Source organism: Neomonachus schauinslandi, chromosome 12 (assembly GCF_002201575.2).
Source record: "Neomonachus schauinslandi chromosome 12, ASM220157v2, whole genome shotgun sequence".
Classification (NCBI taxonomy): Eukaryota; Metazoa; Chordata; class Mammalia; order Carnivora; family Phocidae; genus Neomonachus; species Neomonachus schauinslandi.
The window spans coordinates 17,013,508-17,034,211 of record NC_058414.1 but is presented as its reverse complement, the minus strand read 5'-3'; the positions used below and the strand labels follow the sequence as shown (position 1 = coordinate 17,034,211).

At 40.9% G+C, this 20,704-nt stretch overlaps 1 protein-coding gene across 1 annotated transcript in view; it reads left to right on the top strand.

Annotated features, from left to right (window-relative positions):
* Positions 1–20,704, top strand: part of PRKAR2B (protein kinase cAMP-dependent type II regulatory subunit beta) — an 88,484-nt gene that overhangs the window by 46,905 nt on the left and 20,875 nt on the right. Inside the window, exons 3-4 of the mRNA XM_021682941.2 lie at positions 9,152–9,204; positions 16,266–16,349. Of these exons, the coding sequence (XP_021538616.2) occupies positions 9,152–9,204; positions 16,266–16,349 (137 nt within the window). The remainder of the gene's footprint in view (positions 1–9,151; positions 9,205–16,265; positions 16,350–20,704) is intronic.

The following is a 20,704-nucleotide window of genomic DNA, read 5'->3' as shown; positions in this document are numbered from 1 at the left end:
GCACCTGTCTTGAAACTTGCTTTAAAAAAACAAAAACAAAAACAAACTAATAAGATTTAGTGACCATTTCCTATGTCATTAGTTACTTCTGTAAAATGTAATTTTTATTTTTTTATTTTTTAATCTTTTTAAATGTAATTTTTAAATGGCTATGTATATATGAATATCTATCATTAATTTATTGTTCATTGTTGGAATTCAGATTTCTTCTATTTTGAACCATCATCTCTTCAGATTACTTGCAGGGCACTTGCTGAACTGGGCATGAGCATTTTCTTTTTTTTTTTTTTCAATATTGAAATACGGTTTTGAAATTTATTTAATTTAGTTAACATATAGTGTATTATTAGTCACAGGGGAAGAGTTCAGTGATTCATCAGTCTTATTTAACACCGAATGCTCATTACATCACATGCCCTCCTTAATGCCCATCACCCAGTTACCCCATCCCCCCACCCACCTCCCCTCCAGCAACCCTCGCTTTGTTTCCTAGAGTTAAGAGTCTCTTATGGTTTGCCTCCCTCTCTGTTTTTATCTTATTTTATTTTTCCTTGCCTTCCCCTATGTTGGGCATGAGCATTTTCAAGACTTTTAACATTTTCAGACTGACTCTTCCATCTTTACAGTTTCCCCAGTTTAGAATTTCATCAGCAGTGTATGACAGAGCTCATTCTAAAATAGGCACCCTCTGTAAAGGATTTTATTTAAAAAATGAGTAAGTTTGCTAACTTAGATTTTAAATGTTTAATCGCTATTTTACCTTATTTGTATATTTCCCATCTTATTGCCTTTATATTGTTTTTCTTTTTAATAAAAAATTCATTTAAATTCATTGTCATTTATCACCTCACAAATCTTGACATTGATTTTCAAGTTTCCCTTAAAAAAATAGAAATGGAATTTTTCTTTTCTTCAAGAGGCAAGTCCTATTAGGCTTTTATAAGGATTTATTTTTGACTTTAAATAATGCATAAGCTAGACTCAGTTGCATTTACTTGTAAATATATACCACATATTTTAAGTTGTGTATTGATATTGGGTATTGATATGTATTGTTTTGTTACAATTTGGTCATATTTTTCTAAAATAGCATTGGAATTCTTATTAGACTTCTGATAATGATACGTAGAGGCTTGATTGAAAGATGTTCCCCTAATGTTTAAGTTTGGTAGTTTTATTACTAAACCTGGAAGCTGGGAATTGACCAAACTCTTTTTCCATAATTCTGGCTATATTTAGTCCCAACTTCACATCCTAGAACCATCTGGTCAGATGGTACTGGTTCTGAAAATTTGTTAATAATGAGAAGAACCCTTTAGTGTTTCTATTCCTATGATTTTTTCATAGGTACATGTTAGGCAGCATTAGTCTCAAAAACAGTAAACAGATAAAATTATTCAGAAGCTTTAAGTAGCCCCAGCTCCTCTGCATCTGAAAGGCAAAATTGTGTTTTGATATATGTGAGCATATCATTCACTATCAACTAGTATTTATATTCATATTACTTTAATGTGATCCAAGGTCTCAGACCAAAATAAAATGCAGGAGTTGGGCATTTGCACAGACTCTTAGGAAGCTGTTTGTTGACTTTTAATCAAAGCATGAGAATTCTTTTTTGATATCTCCTTGGCTATTAATTTCTGAAAATTCATAAGTCATCAAATATAATGCTCAGAAATCCTCATTAGACTATTTCAGCAAAACACAAATGTAATTTCTATGATAGTGCTGTCCTCTAAAACAGATGGATCTACTTACTGTCGGCTACTCAACAGTTCTGGAGAATATCATTGAGGAATTATGGTGATTAATAGTAAACACATACATGGGCTTTAAAATATTAATGGTTATCAGAATATATTCTCCTCAGAATTATTCTTCAGGCCCTTTTTATGGTATCTCTTTATCTTAGTCTTGGTCATTTGTAAGTTTTTATTCTTTCGCTTAAAGAAAATTCACTTGGAATATATTATTTAGAAAATACCCGTATGTTGGGTCCTTAGATTACATGCACTCACCATTTCCTGGACCTTGCACATTGTTAAATTTCCTTAACTAATGAAAGGAGCATTAGTAGCTACAGGGGGACCACTGTTGCACATGAGAGGGAGTGGGGGCTCCCGTGGTGCTCCTCCATTCTCTGAGTCCCACAGGCTACGCGTAGCATACAGCTGGTATTATGTAGAATATTCAGAAACATACCATGTTGACGTGATTCTTTTTATAAACCTGTTGAATACTTTGTCCTCTTAATTGTGCCATACTCATAAATAAGTTGATTTTATAATAAAAGAGGTGATGGTTTCAGGGACTGAACACATATGTGTAGAGCATGTAGTGGAAAGACGGTGGATTGGGGATGGATCCAATGACTGAATCCACACACTTTATAACTAACGTTTTAAAATACTTTGGAACCTAAGTCTAGAATAAAAATTCACCTACCATATGTATATGGGTTCTGAGATAGTTGGGACTTTGTTTTTCCTTTGGAGGCATTTTTGAAGAAAAATTCATACATTTTTTGGAACAGATTAAAGAATGTTTTGGTTTCCATATCTTTTTTTTTTTTTAAGATTTTATTTATTTGAGACAGAATGAGAGAGAGCTCATGAGAGGGGGCAGGGTCAGAGGGAGAAGCAGGCTCCCCGCCGAGCAGGGAGCCCGATGCGGGACTCGATCCAGGGACTCCAGGATCATGACCTGAGCCGAAGGCAGTCCCTTAACCAACTGAGCCACCCAGGAACCCTCCATATCTTTAATAATAGGGAAATAGCAAATGATGGACAGATTCTCATTTGTTTGAAGTTCTCTGTTGTGCTCAGTTATGATCTCAATGACACAGCTCCTCTGGTGTCCTGTGCATGATGGTTTATTTGTGAGGTGTGAATTGCTCTTGATTTACAGTCACTTAAAGAGGACTGGTATACAGATGGGGGAAAATCGTTTTTAGAAACAAAAACATAGAAATGAATTGGTAAGTTATGAAATCTTACTCTAAATATATCTCGGGTTTTTTTCCTTAAGATTTATTTATTTTTTATTTGAGATCGAGAGCACGCACACTGGGGAGAGGGGGCAGAGGGAGAGGGAGAGAGAATCTTAAGCAGACTCCCCGCTGAGTGTGGAGCCTAATGTGGGGCTCAATCTCACGACCCTGAGATCATGACCTGAGCTGAAATCAAGAGTCTGACCCTTAACCAACTGAGCCACCGAGGCACCCCTAAATATCTCTCTTGTTAAAGGGCAACAAAAACAATGGGTTTGTAATGAATCAGGGTAGTTGAGTAAAATGTGTGGTATAGCTAAAAGGCTTTTGTGACAGTAGGCTGTTTTATAGTGGAAATAACAGGAAAAAATTTATAGCTTTTAGGATTGGTAGTTATATGTTGGGGATGATTCAAGAACCTCCCTGAACGAAGATTTATATTGCTCTTTTTGTAGCTGAAATGTAGGCAGTAATGGTAGATTATAATAACTTTTAATGTTTCAATGCAGGAAATAGTAAAATATTAAGTGAGATGTTCAATGACTAAATATTCAATGAATATTTGGAAGGCAGTTTTAAGGAAATTGTAATGATTCTGTTCAGAGTTTATGAGACTTAGTCTGTAGATTTTTAAGCTAAGAACATTTTCCCCTATTTCTAAGTAAACCATATGGTTGATTTTAGTACTCTCCATTCCCCTTCTAAGCCCCTGGTGGAGAGGACGAGAGAGGAATCCTTGAGCTTAGGGCCATCAGGTGGTTGTGTTGGTCATTAGGACTTTTCACAATGTTCTCATTTTCTCTCCTCTGAGCACCTGCAGAGATGCACGTCCCTTGTGTCCTTGAAGTTAGGAATGGCCACGTCACTTGTCCTGTGAACTGTCATTATATATTCCTTCTTGGCAGCGGGGACACATATCACTTGCAGGCAGAGGCTTTAGGGGTGCAGGGAAGGAAAAATTCTCCTGCACCCTCTTTGGGTCTCTGACTGGACCTAAGAAACTGACATAAGTATAACAAAAGGTCTTACACACATTTCATTGAATTTTTACATGTTTATGGGGTCCTTCCCAAGAAAATGAAGACCCAAGCAAGTGATTAGAGCAGGAAGCTTTTATATCTTTTGGGCAATAATAAATCTGTGAAGGATTACAAGACCAAGGGGTTCGGGCTCCTGGCAGCAAATGGGTAAGGGTTGTTTATGCAGCCTTCTCGGCCCTAACTTCCTTGTCTCAGGTGATAAGGATGTCCCCCTTCCTCCTGGTACAGGGATGGTACCTTTCACATGGGAGATTGCTAGGGCAGAGGGCGGGGTGCGGGAGGTCAGAGTGACCTTCCTTTTGCTGTTTTGTCGATGGTCAACATGAGGTGCCGTGTTTTGGGGTGCTGTATCTTGAACCCATCAGGGGCCAGTGAGCAGTTTGCTGCTGCCTCGGGGACTGGTGACATTCTAGATGGTGGTTACTCTTTTGGCCTGCAGCCTTCACAAAGATGACTTGGAGCAAAGTACCCACGGTCCCTGAGATGGACCTACCCTGTGAGCAAGAAGGACACTTTTGTTTGAAGTCCCTTGGGTTTGGGGAGGCTTGTTACTATAGTATAAGCCACCCTGACAGAGGCAGTTTCCCTAGGTCTGAGATCAAAAGGAAATCCTACTTTCCTCACCACTACCATGACTATTCCTTTTCCTAACCATTTTTGTTAACCGTTTACTGTGTGCCAGTCACAGTTCTAAGTGCTAGAAATACAGCCCCGGACAAAACCGTCGCCTCTCTTCTCAGGCTTGTTCCCACCGCAACTTCGCCGCCTGGGGGCTTCTCTCTCTGTGGAGCCTTCTCTGTCCATTGAGCAGCTGCTCACTGCTTTCTCCTCTCTGTGCTTCTCCAGCATTCTTTCACTCTGCATCATCGCCTGAATTCCACAAACTGGTTTTTTTTTTTTTTTAATGGTAAATAAGAATTCCCATGGGTCCTTTCTCTTGACTGTGCTTTGGGATCAAAATGGGAGCTTCTCTACTGTGGTCATGTCCAGATGCTTTTGCTCTGTGAATTTGGAGTTAGGATTGTCACCGATGTGTCAGAGCAGATGTATAGCACACTTCCTGGACAGACGTGTGGATGAGGCGGAGGAAGGGACAGACTCTTGACTGCCACTGTGTCGTCTCTTCCCTTTACTTCACCGGAACTAGTGTATCTTATCCCCGTGCTTCTTGGTCTTATTTTTGTTATTGGCTCTCTCCCAAAGTCTTTTTTAGGTGCTTTCCCCTCATCCCTCTCACCCCCACAATGAGATTTTAATGCCACAGATACACTGTGTATCAGTTTCTGTACTGTGTATGTATGTGCTTTATCAAAAAAAAAAAAAAAGACTAAGTTTTTTTTGCCTCCTCCCCCAACCAATCTTGCTTGAGAATGCATGCCTTAAACTAGTATTTGTTGGTGTTTTTTTTTTTTTTTAAGATTTTATTTATTTGCAAGAGAGACAATGAGAGAGAGACAGAGAGCATGAGAGGGAGGAGGGTCAGAGGGAGAAGCAGACTCCCTGCCGAGCAGGGAGCCCGATGTGGGACTCGATCCCGGGACTCCAGGATCATGACCTGAGCCGAAGGCAGTCGCTTAACCAACTGAGCCACCCAGGCGCCCTAAACTAGTATTTGTAAAGGTAATTTTTTTTTCCCTTTGTAGGAGGGCACTTCCACTTCAGTAAGCTAAGTTTAACCATATTGAGGCAGAACTCTGTTGTCTAATACACCTGTGCTTTTATCATAGCTTTCTGTTAAGCTCATTATCATTTAAATAAGTTGCTAAAATCTTAGTGTATTGAGAACATTGGAAAAGTAAATTTTATATGTTTTCCAGAAGTCAGTTTTTTTTCCCCCCCCCTAGGTTAAAAGCCTATAAACCACGCAGTTTTTCTGTACAGGCCACATTTGCTTTTTGCTCCTTCAACAAATATTTATTGAGTGCCTACTGTGTGCAAGGCTCCGTGCCAGGTGCTGAGGCCCAGTGGAGTGGCTCATGGAGTTCAGGCTGGTTTCTTGATGATTTAGTTAGGCAGAGAGGTAGCACGGGTTATGTGAACTGGTCCAGTGCAGAGCTGTTTGTACTAATTTGTATACATTACCAACAAAGTACAGTGCCCCTGGGAGTTGCTGTAACCCCTGGGTACTTGGTCTTTGTCCTGAGTGGTGAGAATTTCTTTGGTGCCCAGTGACTCTTGGCTGAGGGGCTTCTAGATAGCCTCAGAATAGGGGCTGGTTGCCAGAAAGACCAAACTTTGATTAGAAGCTTGGAACTTTTCGGCCCTTTTCCCCCCTTCCAACCCCGGGAAGGGGAGGGAGGCTGGAGATTGGGTTAATCACCATTGGCCAGCGATTTAATCAGTTGTGCCTCTGTAATGAAACCCTAGATGACAGGGCTAAGAGAGCTTCCAGATTAGTGATCACATCGGGGTGCTGGGAGGGTGGCATACCCAGAGAGGACTTGGAGGCTCTGTGCCCTTCCCCCATGCCTCGCCCTAGGTATCTCTTCCATTGGCTATTCTTGAGTTACTTCCTTTATAGTAAACCTGTAAGAGTAAGGAAGGTACTTTCCTGAGTTCTGTGAGTGATTCTAGTGAATTATGGAACCAGGGAAGGGGTCATGAGAACCCTCAATTTATAGCTGGTTGTTCAGATGTGTGGGTGGCCTGGGAATCGAGATTAGCATCTCAGGTGGAGGCAGTCTTACAAGACTGAGCCCTTTGACTTGTGGGACCTGACACTAACTTTAGGTAGATAGTGTCAATTACACTGAATTGTGAGACAGCCCATTTGGTGTCAGAGAGAGGGAGGAGTGCTGTTGGAAAAAAACAACACGTATTTGGTGTCATGATGGGAAAAAATCCCTTACCTCTTGTCCGTCACTGCAGTTGACTCTTGAGCAACACAGTTTGAACTGCACAGGTCCATTTATACGTGGATTTTTTTTTTCAGTAGGCACAGTATAGTATTTTCTCTTCCTTAAGATTTTCTCAATAACATTTTTTTCTCTAGCCTTCTTTGTTACAAGAATACAATATATAACACACATAACATACAAAATATATGTTAATCGACTGTTTATGTTATCAGTAAGACTTCTGATCAACAGTAGGCTCTTTGTAGTTACGTTTTGAGAGGGTCAGAAGTTATATGTGGATTTTCAACTGTGTAGAGGGTTGGCACCCCTGACTCCTACATTGTACAAGGGTAGAGGGGTCTGCTGTACACAGCTGTGTGTGTGTGTGCGCGCATATTGCATGAAAAGATCAAGGGCCAAGCCCCAGAAGATGCAGAGTCAGAATGGTTCTCACTTCCCTGTTCTGTCTTGCTGACTGTGACAGGTGTCTGGCCACACAGTGCATGCATATCACAGTACAGTGTGGAAATCTTGGCCCATTCTAGATGACTGAAGTATTGACAAATAATATATGCAAACATAACAGGGAAACCTCAATATAGGGTTCACTCAAAGAATAAGGCTCTATCCTTCACTACTGTGTAATTGCCAAACCAAGAAGGGAGTAAATAGTTTCAGGCTCAATTTCACATTGTCCAGGAGGGATAGGGTAAATACATTTTAGAAAACATACAAAGTAGCTCATATTCTCTAGAGGCTTTGGTTTGAGGGTCCTTCTGGGCATAGAACCTCTCATCCATTCGTTCCTTGTACAGAGAGTTACTGAGCTTCCAGGGTGTGTGCCAGGCTCCTTGGTGAACAAAACAAAAGATTCTCATTTCACTCTGTTCCTGTTTCTTGGACAAATGGTGTTAGACATTTTAGCAAAGGACAACTTTTTATTCATTCATTCAACTTGCGTTTGAGAGTCTGTCATGCAGGTAGAATATCAGGAGATATTTAAACAACATATCATCTCTGTCCTCAAGGACCTTGCAGGCCTGTTTGTTCATTAATCAGTCGTTCATTCAAAAAGTATGTGTTGAGTCAGGTCAGTGCTAGGGAAGTAGAGTTCCAGGAGCACACAGTTAGTCCCTGAAGGGCTATAAGTCTCAGCCTGGAGGGTGAACACAGAGTAACCGCTCTGGTAGAGTACAGTGTAGTAAGAGACAAGAATGAGCTTTGCCCACGGTATTGGGAACACAGGAGCAAGGGGAGCACAGAAAGTGGGTTTTCTTAACTTAGCTGTGAGGAGGTGAGGCTCTTGTCTTGACTTTTTAGTTGGGGCTGGAGAGAAGGGATGGCTTGGAAAGGAGGATGTGGTGGGGTTCAAAATAATTTTTTAGAATTTCAATAATTTTTCATCTAAATTGCCAAGATTTAAGCAGTAACATCCATTTCTGTTTTACAGTTTAAAGGAATCTTCTTACACATTCTTTGTTAGGACAGTGGATGGGTATAGTCCCTCTAGAAGGAAGCTTGGTAATAAGTATGCCTTAAGAATTGTCATAACTGTTAGCCCCCCAAAAATAACATTTGGGAATAATTCCTACAGCATAATCTGAAATGTAGACAAATATTTATGCATGAAGATGTTTATTGCAAGCTTATTTTAATAGAAGCCAGCTAAGTGTGTAGCATTAAGGGAGTGGTTAATTCTAGCTTATGGTAAACAATCAGCAGTCCTTAAAACGATTTTTACAAAATGTTTCTAATGGCATGTGAAATTCTTACAGTGTTAAATGAAATAAGCAAGTTTTAACATTGCATATGCAGTATGAAATCCACTCAGTGTAAAAACTAGAAAGGAATGTGAACACATTAATCGTATTTGCTCTTGGAAGACTGGGTTGTGGATAATTTATGAAAGGTACTTATAACTATGATTAAGTTGATCATTTCATAGCAGACTTGGGCTTTTTGGGGGGTCTGTTCTTTAAGTAATTTTTGGATCTCATGCATTTCTGTAGCTTAGAAACGAAGGTGGAAGAGGTGAAGCTGTGTTTCTCTGAATAACAGAAAGCAGAAAACAGTTGTCATTGTCTTAAAGTGCAGCTTTGTATTTTAATAAATTCGTTATAGATTTCAATAGGGAATCATCTTTTCAATGTAGACTGCTTGCCCTGGATGAAATGAATTAATGTTGTTTTATACCATGGTTCTCTTTTTATTAATTTTTAAGGTATATTTATTATAGTATATTTCTTGATGGGATATCTTTCAAATGTCCATTTTTATTTTTATAGTATGTGCAGAAGCTTATAATCCTGATGAAGAAGAAGATGATGCAGAGTCCAGGGTATGTAATTTACTTAATAAATTAATTCTAAATTATATTCCAGTACTGGATCAGGAATATAATAACAGAAAGAGGTTAACAGGCATATAGATTGACAGGAAGCATAATGGAATTATTTTGAGTGTTTCTTTTCCTAGTCTCTCTGATAGCTTACTTTGACTTCGAGTTCTATAGAATTACTTTTCTCCAAAGAGAAAGCATCTTATTCTTTGGATAAAAGGAAAGATGAACATAAAAATTCACTGCAGTTGTGGTTTTATTTCTTTTGCAAAAATACAGCCTGGTGAGGGAAAGTGTTTTTAGCTATCTTGGTCATAGCATTAATGCTATTTTTCTGACAGTATTTCTAGTAAAGGAAAATACTAGGGAAAGCCTTCTTTCTGTTCCTACCAATTTATAACAACAAAGCTTATTTGGAAACAAAAACAAATCACAGTAGAATTACATCTAAAGTGCCAGTATAAAAGTTCTTACTCTTTAATATCTATAAATAGTTTGTTCAGAAACTGATTTCTTGACGGTCGTAATGTTTTTGTAAGAATTTGTCCACTTTTGTTTGAAGCAGTTTTTAAGCTATGTCCTCCGTTCACCTATTATTTATTTAGTAAAAAGTAAACTAAATAAGAGATTACTGTGCCTGGAAATGGAAAGTAATAATTTACCTTTTTTTTTTGAGTACTTACTTGGCCAAAGCTCCTCTTTTCTGTTTGGCCTCAAAAGATAAAAAAAATTTATTTCTGTAGCTCTGACATACTTAAATAAGATTGAGTTTTAATATGAAAAAGCAAATACTATGTCCCTAAGTCATTACATCATTAAGCTCCCTGAAATATATGTAGAATCCAGTGAGAGAAAGATCAGGAGTGTTATCTTGAAGGTCTTGAAGGAAATCCTGTTTCATTCCCATACCCATGGGGGTTCCCAGCAGCCGTATGGGGGGAGCTCACTGTTTGCTACCAGAACATAAATTAACTTGATAATGTCTATAAATTCTGGCTTGAAATTATGTTTCCTTAGGATTAAGATACTGTTATTAATGTATAACATGCTGTTAGTACTTCATGTAGTCGTAAAAACTAGGCCTTCCCCATCGTGTCCTTGATTTATGTATCTAGCAGAAACAGTAATGGGTGACTTTGAAGAGTACACACATTCTTTATATTTGCGTATAAAGGTATACACAATAAAACTTAGTAATTGAGATGTTTGATGAAATGGTTTGATTTAGTAAGAATCTAAACTGAAGGACATTTCAAAAGGACAGTTTAAAAACAATACACAGTATCTCATAGACTCAGACTGTTAGCCACCATTTGATCCGTGGGATAGGTAAAGTGATTGGCTGGGTCACTCCAGTTAATCCCTAACAGTCTTGTTTGGGAGGCAGTACCAGTTAAGATTCATTTGGCTGTGTCAAAGAACCCAATCACATTGAGATAAAAATTAAAAAAAGAAAATAAGTATTGGGTGTATGCTTGGAAATCTTACAGAATTCCAGAACGAATTGGAAAAAAACAAAACAAAACACCAAGCCCCAAAATCAACCCAAGCCGTAGCTGGCGGGCAGGAGCCAGGGTACATCTGGGGTCCTTCCATAGCGGTGGTGCAGGACTTAGAGAATTGTGTTAGGGGGAGACTTGGCTGCCACTTGCCCTTATTGCTGTGACTCTCAGCTTAAAGTCCTGGTTCTCTGGGAGAGTTTCTCATGGACCCAGCTTCGGGTAGGGGGCCAGGGACAAGGAGTGCAGCCTTTGGCTGCCAGACGCCACTTTTAAATGAAGGCTGTTCCTAGGGAAGGAAGGATCTTTGTGAGTCGGGCATTAGCTGCTAGAGTTGTCCCCTGTAACACCCTCCGTGTTACTTTTAATAGATTTTTTGTAATTATAATTATAAAGTGCTTCAGGTTCTCCATTAGTTTGACTATTCTCTAAACATGTTACTAAAAACTGCACTGTTTTTTTTGGTCGTAGATACTACAAGGCAAATTGCACCATAGCCCTTGGAAATGATTATTACAGATTTCAGAATTAATTGGTTCTAAGCAGATACGGGAAAATGTCTGTAAGGAAAACATATTTTGATAAAGTTCCATTTCATTTGAACATTTTGTATTTCACAGATGATGTATCAAATCCTTAAGTCTCAGATTAATGTAGATATTCTCTGATATAAATTTGAAGAAAATTTAAATACTTAAGACGGATTTTGGAAAAATCACAAATTAGATTTTACCTTTAATAAATGAAGCTATAGGGATGCCTGGCTGTGTCAGTTGGTGGAGCATACAACTCTCCATCTCGGGGTTGTGAGTTCGAGCCTCGTGTTGGGTGTAGAAATTATTTTAAAAAAAAATCTTAAAAAAGCAAATGAAAATGTAAGAGTTATATATACATCTAACATGTAGCTCTTCTGGTAGCGAAGAGCTGGTTATTTTAAGAATGGGTCATTTCCTTGTTGTGTTACCCCTCAGAATTGTGGAGGAGTGCCTTCTGTATATTTGGCCGGGTGCTTAGGATGTTCAGTGGTGAGCACCGTGGGTAAGTCCCTGCCATCTTGGGGCTTAGAGGCTAATAGCAGAATTAGACAACAAGCCAGTAAACTAATGAACAGTTACAAAATATGAAGTGCTAAAAGGAACCCAAACCCCCCATGGACAGGGTCCCTAATTAAATGGAGTGGTTGCAGAAGTGGGGCCAAAAGAAGTCTTGCCCCAAAGCCCAGGAGCCCATTTGGCTTGACCTCAGCGCCCCAGCTTGGGAGCTGTTGGCACTTCTGAGTGCAGGCAGCTGTGACTGCAGGCTGGGGGGCCAAAGGAAGGACGGGACCTTCATGCTCGGGAAATGTGATAGAGTCCATCCAGGTGTTCTGATTTAAATTTTTTAAAGGTTACCTTCAGCTGTGTGTGGACGGTGGACTGGACAAATAGGAAACTGTCTTGTACAGATATCCCTTGCTTATTAGCAGAATAGATTTGCAGTGTTTTCTTTAGAGAAAGTGTATACCTTTTATTTATTAATTGTTTTTCTAATTTTTTGAAATGAAAGACCAGGGTTTAGAGCAGAGCTGTCTGTAAACCTTTTTTTTTTTAACTGAAAAATTTACTCTTTCCAGGTAATAAATATTTTAGACTTTGAGGGGCATACAGTTTCTGTCAAAGCTACTTGCTCTGCAGATGTTGTAGCTTGAAAACAGCCATGGATAAATCATAAATGGATGAGTGTGGCTGTGTTCCGTTGAAAGTTTATTTCTGGGGGCACCCGGCTAGCTCAGTTGGTGGCGTGTGCAACTCTTGATCTCGGGGTTGTGAGTTCAAGCCCCAGGTTGGGTGTAGAGCTTACTTAAAAAAAAACAAAAAACAAAAAAACTTTATTATGGACACTTGAATTTGAATTTATATAATTTTCACATGTTAAGAAGTATTAATTCTTCTGCTTTTTTTTCTCCCAATCGTTCTTAGCTTAGGGGCCATGCAAAAAGAAATTTGGCCTGCAGGCCCCAGTTTGCTGACCCTGGTTTAGAGCATAAATTCTTTTTTTTTTTTTTTTAAAGATTTTATTTATTTATTTGACAGACAGAGACACAGCGAGAGAGGGAACACAAGCAAGGGGAGTGGGAGAGGGAGAAGCAGGCTTCCCGCGGAGCAGGGAGCCCAATGCGGGGCTCGATCCCAGGACCCTGGGATCGTGACCTGAGCCGAAGGCAGACGCTTAACGGCTGAGCCACCCAGGTGCCCCTAGAGCATAAATTCTATAGCCAGCCCTGCTGGGATGAATCCTAGCTCTGCAGCTCTGAACTTTGACACTGAAGAAATGATGTGGGCAAGTTCATTTTAATATATGAGATCATGTGGTATTTTTCTTTCTGTCTCACTTATTTTACTTAGCATAAATTATTACCTGCTTCATGGGGTCAGTTACTAGGATAAAATGAGTTAATATTTTTAAAGCCCTTAAACCAGTGCTTGGCACATAATAAATGCTACATAATTATTTGTTTAACAAATGAGATTTTTACCCTGAAATCAGAAATAAAATTTAATTTAAAAAAAAAGTGACTTCTAGTGTAATAAAAATCACATTTGGGTGTATGGTTTAGTTACACCCTTAGTTATCCAGATGCAGATCTTATATGTAGGCTCACACCAAACCAAACAGAAAAAAATGAGAGTCTTTAGAAGTGGGAGAACATCTTTTGAGCAGTTGGTTACAGGGCAGGGTCACCAAAGCGCAAGGAGTCACCTGATTTCTGACTGTTAGCTTTCCAGAACACAGAACAGGATTTTAATGTGGGGTCTGTAAATGATAGGAGACTCTCTGAGGAGTGAGGGTGGGGAGAGGGGACAGAGAGAGAACGGAAAACAGGGAGAGCCGTGGACCATAGCAGTGATGGCAGGATTAAGAACCAGAATTGAAAAGGGTTAATGCATAAGAACACAAGTTAGAAGAGAGAGAGAAGAGGAAAAAGCTGTTGTGTGAGGGGTTCCTATTGAGTGAATGGTCATGGAGAAAGACTTAAATTGATAACAAGAGTAAAGCAGGGGCAAGATGGTGCCAAGAATGATTAAAGAAGATAATTTGGGCGATCCAGACAAACCCTACCACTTTCTAAAGTGGGTTCCCAAGAGTCCAGAGAACTGGGAGATGGGGTAGAAGGCAGGAAGCGTTCATGGGATAAGGAATAAGGGACGAGAAATAAGTATAGAACCCACAGTTGGCTTGGCTTTGGGCCTTGGTTGGCTAACTGGATACGCCACGTTTCTGGAGCATTTACGGGGACACAAAGGCTATCTAAATTGTGGTGTGCTGATGTTGCTCCTTGGGCTGGAGCACCTCCATCTTGGGCCTAGAACGTTTTTTCCACAGGGGTGCCATGGTATCCCCAACTTTTCCTCTCTGAGGACAGAGCTTCTTAGCAGGCAAACTTTTTTTTTTAAAGATTTTATTTATTTGAGAGAGAGAGAGAAGGGGGAGGGACAGAGCAAGGGAGAGAAGGCATCTCCAGCAGACTCTGCACTCAGCACAGAGCCTGACTCCGGGTTCGACCCCATGACCCTCAGATCACCACCAGAGCCGAAACCAAGAGTTGGCCACTCAACCGACTGCACCACCCAGACGCCCCTCAGCAGGCAAACATTTTATGATTGCTTCGATTTGAGGTTCTATTGGAGTGAGAAGTGACTTTTTGTTTTGTTTTATTGTGTTAACCTTCCTTATTTGAAGTAGGGAGATATGAATTTTGGTTGGCATGATTTTTTTCAGTGCACTAATTTAAAAAGTTTCTTGTATAGTAAGCAGTGAGTCTAGCACCAGGGTCTGCTTTTTCTGTGTCCATATGTCGTCTTAAAATCTAGATTGAGGTGAATATTGATTAGATAGTAAATAAAAGTTTGCATATATCTTACCCATATGGGAAAGAATGCAATGACTTCCTCTCCCACTGGCTGATGCTCTTTTGTGTAGTATATAAATAATACACATACATGCATACCTTGCAGATACTGTGAGTTCAATTTCAGACCACTGAAATAAAGCAAATATTGCAGGAGAGCCAGTCAAATGAATTTTTTGTTTTCCCTGTGCATATAAAAGTTATGTGTATACTCTGTTTTAGCATTATGTCTAAAAAAACAATGTACATGCCTTAATTAAAAATATACTTTATTGCTAAAAAATGCTAACCATCATCTGAGCTTTCAACATGTCCTAATAACTGATCACGGATCACCATAACCGATACAGTCATAATGGAAAGGTTTGAAATACTGCACGGATTACCAAAATGTAACACAGAGAGACGAAATGAGCAAATGCTGCTGGAAAAATGGCGCTCAATGCAGCGTTGCCACGCCCTTCCAATTTGTAATCACATCTTATCTGTGAAGCCCAGTAAGGTGAAGTCAGTAAAACAAGATGTATGCCTGAATACGGTCAATTTCCTTTATTTGGGCCTATGATTTTCATTAATATTTAGCCACCTGAGATGGGTTTGAAATGCCAATTCTAATTTCCCATTGTGAGTCTTGGTATATTCATGGGCACAGAACTCCCCACTGCCTGATTCCGGCTGATCCGATGGTGGGGCCAGTGACAGAGGAGCTGGGGCACCTGCTCTTCAGCCCCCACAGCTGCTCTCTGAACATCAGTGCCTAGGTGGTCCAGGAGGGTGACTTTCCATGCTTGCTGCTTTTAGGACTGTCTCTTGCCTCTCGACTCATTTTATAGTTACAAACTACCAATGTTCACAAAAGAATGGGCCTTTTGGTTCACGTGGGTTGAGCCTTCCACTCGTCAAAAGAGGCTCTGGAGAGTTGACACGCCACACTTACAGAGGGCATTCTGTTGGTCTTCGCCCTCCTGGGATGATGCTTTAGGAAGAATAGACTACACTGGTTCTCTTTGAACTCATTCTAAATTGAGCACACCAGGACTGTTGGATTCATCTTTCCTCAAATCCACACTCTAGGTACATCACCCTGTGTTTACGTGCTCCCTTTGGAAAACCACTCTCTGTGGGGATAGTTACATACATAGTGTGTAAAAATATATTTAACATCTAATGCAATATACGTGTAAGAATTTATTGACTTCGAGAGACCGTCACATTTCAAAGGAAAGGTCTACATCCTAAAAGATTATCCCACACAGTGGTAGAGTATGAAACAGTGATAGAGAATAACGAGAGAGTATTAAACAGAATGAAGGCAGTCTCTAGACCTTCAGCATAGCCGTTGTGGCCTCTTGTCCTTCTGTATGTTCCCACTGGCTGGGAGCTTTGGGGTCTTTAGTGAATAGCCAATCACAGACCTTTACAAAATGAACTTGCTAACCTGGGGGAAAACACCCGTTTGAAAAACATTCCAGTGCTCTGTTGATGAGTATGCCCCGCCTCCCCAGACAAGGCTGTACTACTTGCCCTTACTTAGGGGGCTCATAGCTTGTGTCTGGTCCCCTAAAGTGAACCTCAGCACTGACAGTTCTTCCCTCTGACGTCCTGCTGGGAAGTTTCATCCCTTATCATAAGATGAGTAGACTAATTTGTTTGTTAATTTGGTGTCCTTTTAGATTATACATCCCAAAACTGATGATCAAAGAAATCGATTGCAAGAGGCTTGCAAAGACATCCTGCTGTTTAAGAACCTGGATCCGGTAAGCTACATCTCAGTGACCAGAAATGGTTTTTTTTTTCAGCGTCAGAGTAAAGAATGGTTGCAGGGTCTTGGATTTTACCCTCCCAACAGGTTAACGCCACCCGGGATGATGTAAAGGCCCCCCCTGCCGAGATGCCTGCCTGTGTGGTAGTTTGTGTTCCAGGAGAGCAAGGCTAAGCTTGGGAGGTGCATATCCTTGAAGCTGTGAGCACACAGGCCTGCCTGCCCCCTTGTCTGCAGAAGACATTATCTCATCCCTCCAGGTTACTTTACAAGAGTAGCCCTGAGAAACGGCCCAGATGAAGAGAGGGTTGCACCTTGCGTTCCTTGTACATCCGGCAGGAATGTGCAGGGCGGCGCAGGGCCCACGGTGGACTGCCTCTCTCACCGACTCGTGATAGTAATGATATTTTAGTGTCTAACTTTTGTATTACATGTATTTTAAAAGCAACATTTTACTTCGTTTTAAAGGTAGAGGGATTTTTTTTCTTTGTAAGGATTTTGAAATTTCTGTTCTTTAGTTCTGGTTTGGTTTTTTTCTAGAAACCCCTGTCCCGTGAGCATGTGATTCACATTTTGCCCTGTGCTCGGACCTAAGTGTTCTCTTCCTTCATCTCACATTATGCTTCTTTATTGCTAGGTGATTGTTTGGGTTGCCATGATCCTGCTGCCATGACCCAAATGTGGAAACTGAGTCAACTCCTGTAGCTTACCTCAACTTTTTTTTTTTTAATGTTTTGAGGGTTTTTCTTAGATTTTATGTATTTATTAGAGAGCAAGAGTGAGGACACGAGCAGGGGGAGGGGCAGAGGGAGAGGCAGGCTCCCCGCTGAGCAGGGAGCCCGATGTGGGGCTCGATCCCAGGACCCTGGGACCATGACCTGAGCTGAAGGCAGGTGCTTAACAACTGAGCCACCCAGATGCCTCTTACCTCAACTTTTTTTTGGTCAAACGCAGCATCTTAATAGTTTTCAGATCGATGCCCTAGAACATTAAATTAAAATCTTTTTAAGATGGGGTTTTCTTAAAGTCATTTTTATAAAGAGGCAGGTACTGTATCTACACTGGGTCATAGGACACCCTGAAACATTTTTTAAAGATCTTTTGTTTCTAATACCACATATGTTTCTGTCATGTCCTCCAGGAACACGGATTACATTTTGTGACTTTGGAGATGTTGTTTAGGACCACGTGTATATAAGTTTTGTCCAGTTTGACCCAGGTCCTCTAGAATTCTTACTGAGTTTGTAAAACTGTGAGCTCTAAAGAATGGGGTTGTTGGTTGTTTGCTCTAATAATGGAAGATTAAGAAATGAAATTAAGGGGTGCCTGGGTGGCTTAGTCAGTTAAGCATCTTACTCCTGATTTCAGCTCAAGTCATGATCTCAGGGTTGTGAGATCAAGCCCTGCATTGGGATCGTGGAGCCTGCTTAAGATTCTCTCTCTCTCTCTCCTTCTGTCCCTCCTCTCTCTCTTTCTCGGTCTCGCTCTCTCTCTCCCCTTCCCTCCAAAAAAAAAAAAAAAAAGAGAAATGGAATTAAGATAGAAAATTTAAGAATTTAATTTAGGAATGGAAATATTTTCTTACAGTATTAAATGCTAGAATAAGTGACTGAAGGGAATTTGTAAAATTTTGATGGGCTTCCACATAACCCCTCATCTCATTTATCTAGAATGATAATGACTCTGTGACATAAAGGACACTAAAATTATGTGATCTCTAATCATCTTCCACCAATAGGAGTCCAAATAATGATTAGTGGAAAGATACAACTTTGTGTGTGTGTGGTATTGGAATTAAACTAATTTAGTATTTAACTCTTTCCTCCAGATACACAGAGAGGACAGCTGTAAAATTAATGCTCAATTTTACCTTTAGGGGTAGGCTTCAGCTAAGGAGATTTCTCTATTTTTTGACTAGAACTTTACGTGGGAGAATTTCAGAGCTCACCAGAAGCAGGGCTGCTCACACTTTCCTGTGTCTGTCTGTCACCAGAGGATCTTGTTCGGAAGGTACAGTCTGGTTCAGTAGGTGTGTGGTGGAGCCTGAGAGTTAGCATTTCTCACCGGCTCTCAGGTGAGGCCGGGGGTCCTGGCCCCCAGCCACGCTTCCTGTAGCGAGAACAAGCGCCGGCCGTGAAGGGCTCCAGCTCCAGATTTGGGTGACTACCGTGTGTTACTCCGTGTGCATACTTTCCTGTTGCATCGAAGCCATGTTTCAGTGCTTCAGCAGTGACTGTGTGGTGCTCTCTGGTGCCCGTGTGCCCGGTGATAAACAGACGGGCGTCAGATGGCTGCCAGGTGTGTTTTCCGGAGATGCTGCTGCCTTTTCTGTCTCCTCCTTTCTTGCCATTTCACCTTTAACTCTTTTAAAGGCACTGTGAAAATTTTGGATGCATTTAAAATAATTTTTAAAAGGCTTTCACTAGTATATTCTGGCCAGGAACAGCTTTACCTAATTAAAGTGGTGATTTTTATAAACAGTAAATTTTCTTTTAAAAGATTTTATTTATTTATTTGACAGAGAGAGAGTGAGTGAGAGAGGGAACACAAGCAGGGGGAGTGGGAGAGGGAGAAGCAGGCTCCCCGCCAAGCAGGGAGCCCGATGCGGGGCTTGATCCCAGGAACCTGGGATCATGACCCAAGCTGAAGGCAGACGCTTAAAGGCAGATGCTTAAAGGCAGACGTTTAACGACTGAGCCACCCAGGCTCCCCTTATTTATTTATTTATTTTAATTTTATTTATTTATTTCAGAGACAGAGGGAGAGCAAGAGAGCATGGGGAGGGGCAGAGGAAGAAGCAGGCTCCCCGCTGAGCAAGAAGCCCCAAGCGGGACTGGGTCCCTGGACCCTGATACCATGACCTGAGCTGAAGGCAGATGCTTAACGAACTAAGCCACCCAGGCACCCGAAACAGTAAATTTTTTTTAGCCTTTTTTGGCTGCTATGTTGAAGGTCTTCAGTATATGTATTTTAAAGGCCAGTTCTTGGGGTGGGGGGATCACGAAGTTACCAAATTCATGAATTATCATTATTGAATATTTTATAGGGAAGAAGCAAATATATTTACGTAGTTACTTCCAAAAGATGTTTTTTTAAAAACGTGAGCTCAAGCTATCTTGATTTATTTCCCTACATTTCTGGAAATAATGCAAAATATAGATGAGTAAAAGTTTATTCTTCTCAACAGATTACTACCTGGAATAAATAAAAACCTCCCCAAACATGGCAGATTGAAGATTTTAGGTTAAGCTCGTGTTTTTTAAACAGTCTTCTAGTGTTTCACGATACACATTTTTTTTTCTACAATAACCCAGATGCATTTAAAGTGAATTACATATTCAACTCCAATAACCTGCTTATACAATAGCTCCTTTCACTTTGATGCCCAGACTGCTCACTGTGCTCCGAAGCCCATGTAAAGCCTTTTTAGGGACGCCGCAGAAATACTCAGACATGGCTCTTGTCCTCTTGGAACTTATAATTTGATGAGGGATTCAAAAGCAGTTTGGTACAACATGATCCATGCGTGATGGAGTCAGGACAGCTGTGTGAGGAGAGGGTCTCTCCGCCCCACCTGGGGATTTAGGGAGCTGGGGAGGCCACTGGCGCGAGCTGAGCTGCAGAGAGTGAGTAGGAAGGAGAGTGCCCGTGGGAGGAAAGCCCAGGGAGTGTTCTCATGGGAGCCCGCACCAGCAGACACGGTGGTGAGAGCTCAGATGTGTGAGTGCTGTGTCATCAGGGACCCTTCTTCAACGCCACCCTGTAGTGTCGGCCACATGCTGGAGGCAGTAGGAAGTCACTATTGAAACTTTTTTTTTTTTTAAGATTTTATTTATGTATATGACAGAGAGAGACATATAGTGAGAGAGGGAACACAAGCAGGGGGAGTTGGAGAGGGAGAAGCAGGCTTCCTGACGAGCAGGGATCCCGATGCAGGCAGGGCTCGATCCCAGGACCCTGGGATCATGACCTGAGCCGAAGGCAGATGCTTAACAACTGAGCCACCCAGGCGCCCCACCATTGAAACATTTTAAGCAGAGAAATGAACAATCAAATGTGTCTGAGGTCACTGCAGTGGCAGGATGGAAGGTAGAAGGGCGGGAAATAGGCTTAGGGAAGGGGACAGGGGGACGGTTTCATAAAATAGTCAGGATTAGCAGAAGTTGGCACTTAGGGACCGACCGATTTGTGACCTGTTGGAAAGGGTCTAGGATGACTCCCACTGTCTCGCTGGAATGAACACGAGCTGGTACCTTTTTCTGAAACGGGAAAATTTGGAGGAGGAAGGGAAGCAGTAAATACTAACTAGAAAGGAGAATGATCTTGGCCTTTTACGTACTATCCCATCTG